Raw genomic sequence first — 6847 nt, 5'->3', positions numbered from 1 at the left:
CTCTCTCTCTAGTGAAAACACACATTTATTAATATAATTGTGTTTGAAAAATACAACTTACAATGGGTGCCACAATGGAGTATGGTCACCCACTAACTACACTACAATACATGGGCAGTGGAACATGTTGAAACTCTCTCTCTCTCTCTTTCGTAAGATTACCAAAAGATTGATCGAACGCTCCGTCCAATTGTACAATTGTATCACATGTTCACCATTGATAACATGATAGTCTCGAGTTTTCTAGGCTTCTTGTGTGTGTATACTTTTACAGTATTAACTTTTTTGGCCTAAGAACCCACTCGTGTTATCGGATGTCAACTCAGTCGGGCCAACTGCCTCATGAGTTGCTACTACAGTATGATATGATTCAATGGTGGGTGTCTTACAGGAGACAGGACGTGGGAGGGGGGGGGGGGGGGGGAGGGGGTCCGTTCCGTTCCTGATGTGACCCAAGCTTTGTAAACCCTCGAAGTCCCAACAAGAACGGGTTTTAGTGGTAGGGCACCCACGTGAAATGTACGAAACATATGTACTCGACATGATCTCACCGCTCCAGAAACACGAACCAATCGAACAAAGACATGGAGAAGAAACAGAACCTTCTTTTGAAGTTTTGATGCGAGGATCTATCTCTAGAGTCTATACATATTATGTATATAGTATGGAAGGAAAACAAGAGAGGCATGTGAGAGAAGCGTCTTTGTCCGGACACAGTGTGAAAAGGCCTTCCCAAGGTTTTTGCTCTGTTTCCGAAACGCTCTTCAGAAACAGAGTCTCTCTCTCTCTCTCTCGCACAGCGCGAGGAAGACAGAGACAGAGACAGAGAAACAGAGAGACAGAGAAACAGAGACAGAGGGGTCTCGCCACAGAGAAGACACAGAGCCTTCGCATGCGTTCTCGCTGATTCTGCAGAGCCCAGACATCGCCTGTTTGCGAGAAGTAGCCCATTCCATGGGGAAGAGGACTTACAACTTTACTCGCGTTAACCCTAAAAAGTGGGGGAAGACAACCACCTGTATGCAGGAGATGATGAGCTTCCTAGGCTGCCTCCCTCGCAATAACCACGACGCCGACCTCTGTGCCAAACAGCGCGATGCCCTCAATGCTTGTATGGAGAATGAGGTGCGCCTGCTTCCTCCTGCATTTGATGCAAACCTACAGCTTCTGATATTTGTAGAGTGAAGTGATGTGCTTCGAGGTGTATATATTCTGTTGACCTGATTTTCTTTATAGCCTCTGAAGCTTTTTGCCTTAGAGGTTTCTGTGTAAGTGCAAAATTCTTTTTCTTCATGATTTGATCAATAGGTGCTATTTTCGTGTGTTTTTTTTTGTAAAGGAACTGATGTGCTTCTATGTTAAAACTCACTGTCTGAATTTCTACATATAATTACTGAATCTTCAACAATGAGATTTTTATAAAGGTGCATCTCTCATCTCATCTAGTCTAGTGTAGCATCATTGAAGGAAATCCAGTGCTTGTATATTGAATCTTGTGATCATGATTTTTCATCATAATCGATTAGAGCTTCTTGTTTTTGTTACATATTGGCAGGAGTTATAGTCTCTAAAATTAATTCAGAATCTTATATATGAATAGTTTTATGTATTTATCATAATATCATGAAAGGAAATGCCATTTGTATGCTAATTCTTGTGGCTTTACTTTACATTCCCTAATGTTTACATGAGTATTGTCTTGCGTGGCATCATGAACGGAAATAATCCTTCTATGATCAATTGTGTGACCCTGAATTCTTCATAAAATTTAAAGTTTGTGGAATCAGAAGGTTGAGTAAGTAATAAAAGCAAGCATGGTTTAGCTTTGTATCTGTTGGGTTTAGCACAATCATCGTTAACCAATTAACCAAACAATTAATGGGGTAATAATCCAAAATACCAGAGTTTTTGCCTAATTAATAAGGAACCTAATATTTGATTAGTTTCAGGTTCATAACTATAATGTTGATTCAGTAATTTGGGTTTTGTTCCCAGAATTTTAGTCTCACTTGTCTGATCTGGTGGTTCAAAGCTTTGTACATGAAGCATTTGGATTTTTGCCCTAGTATAAACTTATGTCCGTCATTCATGATTGTATGTGAATAAGATTAGTTTGATTACATGCCTTTGTTCCCTAAAGTTAATATTGGTTTTGTTGAAATGCCAGGCAAATAAAACAAAGGAAAAGAACCCTATCAACTTCCACCTTTCTTTGCTTTGCAAGAGGTCAAAGAAATGAGTTTTTCATCTGGCATGATGAAGACAACCAATTACAGAAGCTATAGTTTTATATCATAGCATTTGTTGCAAATTTGAATATGGAGCATTGAATATGGTGCCAGTCTTTCCCTTCAGGAACTCGGATTCACATTCAAAATAGTCATCTGACTAATTCACTCTATGGAGTTGTTTTTACAAGCATCTAATTTTGTTTCATTATGTTCCTTTGAAATAAGCTTGTGCGATGTTTTTTGACTCCAGCTAAAACTCTTTTTTGACATGGATCATTACTTTTAGCTTACTAGGAGATTTTGTTTGGTGAGGATCATTTTCAAGTATATCTCTTTTTTGAGCTATTTTCACTTTGTAAATAGATGTAAAATCAACAGTCTTGATCAAAATCATGTGAATCTATCAGTTTGAGTTGAACTGATCATTTATTGATAGCATATACAGGAGTACTTTTCATCTCTTGAATTTTTTTGAAATTGTTTGATTTCTTTCTTGGGCCTGATACTATGTGCACTTTCCCAGTAAGTTTCTAAAACTTCCTTACCCATTCTCGATTTAACTCTATGTGAAGGGTGTGCATAGTTCTCTGGAGGGAGAGCACGCTATAACAAAGGCAATCAATTAGATGTGAGTCAAGTGAAATAGAACTTAATTAACATATTCAAGAGGTCGAATTTTTTGTGTGAAGGTTTTGCAGAACAACACTCTTCCGAAGGAGAAGTGGACTTGACAATGGTATGTGGATGTGCATTGGTAAGTGAAAAGGCTATCCTCAACTTAGGATAAGGTCAATTGATCAAATGAAAGAGTATAAAGCACTGAAAGTTTCGGATTTGCATTAGAAAAGGGAAATTCAGAAACAGATTTGATTAATTGAACCAGAAGGGGCTAGAGTTCAATTGAGATTTGAAGGTGCTGGTTTAGTTGTAGCCTTGGTTATCATAGGCTGCATATAGATTCTGTTGACTTTCAGGTTCAAACCATTTTTGCCTTGAATAAGTGTTCATATTTGTAGTAAACTATAACATGGGTTTAAATTTCATGAACCCTGAATTTACTGGATGCTACGATGAGACTTATAGGTTGAATGAACGAGTTCTAGCTCTCTGACCAACAACCTTACCTATTAAGAGACATGTCTTTATTTTTGCTTGCCCAGGACAAACGAACATGCATGATTGTTTGAGTGCTTCAAATAAACAAAATGCAGCTCTATATATAAGTACATCTCTTGCATTTTTCAATCTCCACTTTTATGATCTTATGACCTCGAATATAAGACAATAAAATAAAATAAAAGGTAATGAGGTGGTTGAAATACATACTCCTATAGTGGTTGATTTGCATTCTTCAAGCATTACCATCTATGTGACCTGAGATGTAATGTGCAATTCTCCATTATGAAATTTACTCGATATAGTAACATCTCATGGCCATCTGAAAATTGGTTTTAAGGTGGAAGTTTAATGTGTGAACCCAATTCCATATAATAACATTGGATAAGTGCCAAAATCTTTAGGTTCTCTTCTCTATTGGAAGAAAATTCTATATGTGATTGGGATGGACAGGTTTAGATAATTTGTCTCCATGTGACATGAGAAATAGTGGGTTTTAGACAGAAAGCATCCATGTGACATGGGTTTTCTATTATAGGCTTCCATAAGAAAGAAGTTAATGTGGAAAACCTATTTTATTTAATTCTGAATATATGACAAAAATTGCAATCTATTCAAACCTGATTGGAAGGAAATTCTACATGTGATAGAGTGGGATTGGTTATCAATGTGACATGGGCTGTAACAATCAATTCTATAATAGGTCACGGGTTATCAATATAAATAAAAGGTGTCCCCTACCAAGGGCATAACATTTAATGAACATTTCTATAATAAGTTAGTTTTTAAGCAACTCTATAATGAATTTAATATATGAAACCAGTTTTAGATGACGTTGAATAATTGAGCAAGGTGAACAAAGTGGAGAAATGGAGTTAAACTCGACAACATCACTTCTCGGGTAAAGCTGTTTAACAAAACATTTGATGATAAAGCACAACATGATGACATTTACGTTACTCATAGAAAAGACTTTAGATATCCAACAAATAATTGGCACGCATAAATATGATGTTTTTCTTCAAACCCCACTTCCTTAGATAAACTAAAAACTATTTTGTTGGATCAAACTAACAATGGTAATGCTGCAAGATTCAGATGGTTGGTTCATATTTGATTGAACAATGGGTTTATTGTTAACACTATTATAAAAACTCTTCATATTTTTCTAATTTGAGATCATGCACAATTATAGTTTGCTCGTAGATAAAATGGCTTGACAACTCTTTGACATTACTATTTTTTCCAGAACACAAGATAAAAACTGTTAAGGCCAACCTTTTGAAAGTCAATGCTAGCAAAACAAGGCTTAATTAGTTCTATAAGTAGTGTACTCAATCAGTTATATTACCAAATTCACAAAGTTAATCACTGGTCAAGAAAAGCACAACTTATTACCAATAAGTGAGTTGTGTACTTTTCTATGAAGGCTAATGAATAGCTCAAATAGTGTGATGTCCGGACCTAATGCAACATTGGTTCTTGTACAACATAATTAATAACCAAGTTACTTAACTTCAAATGAAGCATATGCAATTGCTATTACTTCCTCGTTAGAAGCAAGCATAAATGATACCAAATATGCTAAGTACAATGCAACCATAATTAATGCTTATACAATCTTTAATGTCCCAACTACATTGGAGAAAAATATTGGGTATTTCAATAACAAATATCACATAAGTAACAACTAAGTAATTGGTAATATGCTTTGCATGAAGTCACAAAAGGACTTAGTCAAAAGGAAAAAGCAAAATGAAATAGTTCTCGAACTTAGATGTCTTTGAATGCCACAAAGCAACTTAGTAACCACGTAGATTTCTTTAACAAATTTTAGCCACTTATAATCGACAGAAAACCACGATAGAATATATTATATATGGGAAATGTTCATACACACAAACAAAGAAGAGGAAAATGCATGACCGATTGATAGTGAATAATGCATGAAAAATTGTGCGCACCCATACTTGGGGCACTCATGCAAAACTCTAATACAAAAGACTATATCTCACAATAATTTTCCGTGAACTTCATCAAATCCATTGTGAAAGACATCACGTTTATAGCTAAGCTTTTGCACGATCTATTTTAGATGTGGGCACATTTTTATTTATTTTTGTTCATCACTATATGTGTTTATCAAACCCAATGAGAACCTTCACAATTAGGGCTTTCTTGGACATCCGCTACCAGCATTCATGGAGAAGGAGAATGCAATGTGAATAAACGCGGTTTAAGCTCAAAATTGTCAATGTCTACATATGTCTCTCTAATCCAATCGGTGTCTTGTCCATGCTCTCACATGGTGGAAATATCTACAATTCTTCACATTGGGAACCATGCCTCATGTCTCGAATTTACTTGAAGAATGAAGATCATCAAAGCTCCATCCATTGAGACAAGGTGTCAATTCTTGACTTTTGACACTCAACTTTCTTTGGCTACAAAGTAAGTCTGCATTCTAAAGTCCTCCAAAAGATGGTTAGTCTCTTTCCTTTTTTCTGTTAAATTTACAAAGGAAATCCTTTTGTGGGCCAATTTAGTCAAGAAAGTTGAGTCTCTCTGGCAAATGTATGCAAAACTCTCTGTCTCCACATTTCCATAGCAATCCAGCTTTGGGAGGGATGCATTGAGTGTTGGAATATCAGTGAGTGCTTTTCCGAATTAAGTTTCTTCGGGAATTTAATTCTCGCCATCATCTCCGTCTTTATCCGGTGAGTGTTTTCTCGAACTAAATTTCATCTTGCCATTACATCACCATGTAACCTCTAATCTCTGCATTTCAAACAGCAATGGATTTGTCAAATTAAGCTCCTTCTACCACTACCACTACCATAGCCATAGCCATAGCCATAGCCATAGCCATTGCCATCACCATCTTCAGCATTGCCATATCTATTCGCATCACCTCTTCCATCGATATTACTATCTGCAGCATCACCATTTCCATTCTCATCGCCATCAACATCACCAATCTCAGCTTTCCATTGCCATCACAATCACCATTTTCTGCATTCCATTGCCATCGCCACCATCATCATTGAAATACTTGTGTTTTCAAGAAACCTGATTGTACCATCACCATTTTCCGCATTCCATTGCCATCGCCACCATCATCATTGAATTACTTGTGTTTTCAAGAAACCTGATTGTGTGTGTGTGTGTGTGTGTGTGTGTGTGTGTCTGTATAAATTTCACTAGCCATGGATTTTCTTTGCAAATTCTGCCTTCCTTGCCTCCCATTTCTTCAACCTGATTCATCTTCCCACCATCCCCCTCTTCTTCCAAGTCCTCGTCTTCCTCAGAAATCACAACATTACACAACTTTAAATGATCAAAAAACCCTTACGATTTCCCTGAAGGAATCCTTCCAAGAACAAAATACTAATTCTATGAAGGAAGGTGTATCTTCATTTTCTTGTCTCCCCATTTCTGTCGATCCCACAGAAGAGGATATACTCATTACCTCTGTTTATCATGCAAGAGAAGACGCAGAA

At 36.7% G+C, this 6847-nt stretch overlaps 1 protein-coding gene across 1 annotated transcript; it reads left to right on the top strand.

The window, feature by feature from the left end:
• The first annotated feature begins 878 nt into the window (after nt 1-878).
• Nucleotides 879-2527, top strand: LOC147860470 (uncharacterized). The gene is made up of 2 exons (XM_087324150.1): nt 879-1125; nt 2168-2527. Exons 1-2 carry the CDS (start codon nt 955-957, stop codon nt 2237-2239), a joined length of 243 nt encoding a protein of 80 aa, XP_087180276.1. The 5' UTR covers nt 879-954; the 3' UTR covers nt 2240-2527.
• The last annotated feature ends 4320 nt before the right edge of the window (nt 2528-6847 follow it).

Source organism: Azolla caroliniana, unplaced genomic scaffold, assembly GCF_043228905.1.
Source record: "Azolla caroliniana isolate FFs.n. ecotype wild unplaced genomic scaffold, voAzoCaro1.0.p SCAF_9, whole genome shotgun sequence".
Lineage (NCBI taxonomy): Eukaryota > Viridiplantae > Streptophyta > Polypodiopsida > Salviniales > Salviniaceae > Azolla > Azolla caroliniana.
This window is presented reverse-complemented; position numbering and strand designations above follow the sequence as displayed.

What these genes read in the sequence shown, in the direction of transcription:
- LOC147860470 (XM_087324150.1), top strand. Translation starts at nt 955, where the DNA reads ATGGGGAAGAGGACTTACAACTTTACTCGCGTTAACCCTAAAAAGTGG. An exon ending in ATGCTTGTATGGAGAATGAG is followed by an intron (nt 1,126 to 2,167) that starts GTGCGCCTGCTT and finishes TTGAAATGCCAG; the next exon opens with GCAAATAAAACAAAGGAAAA.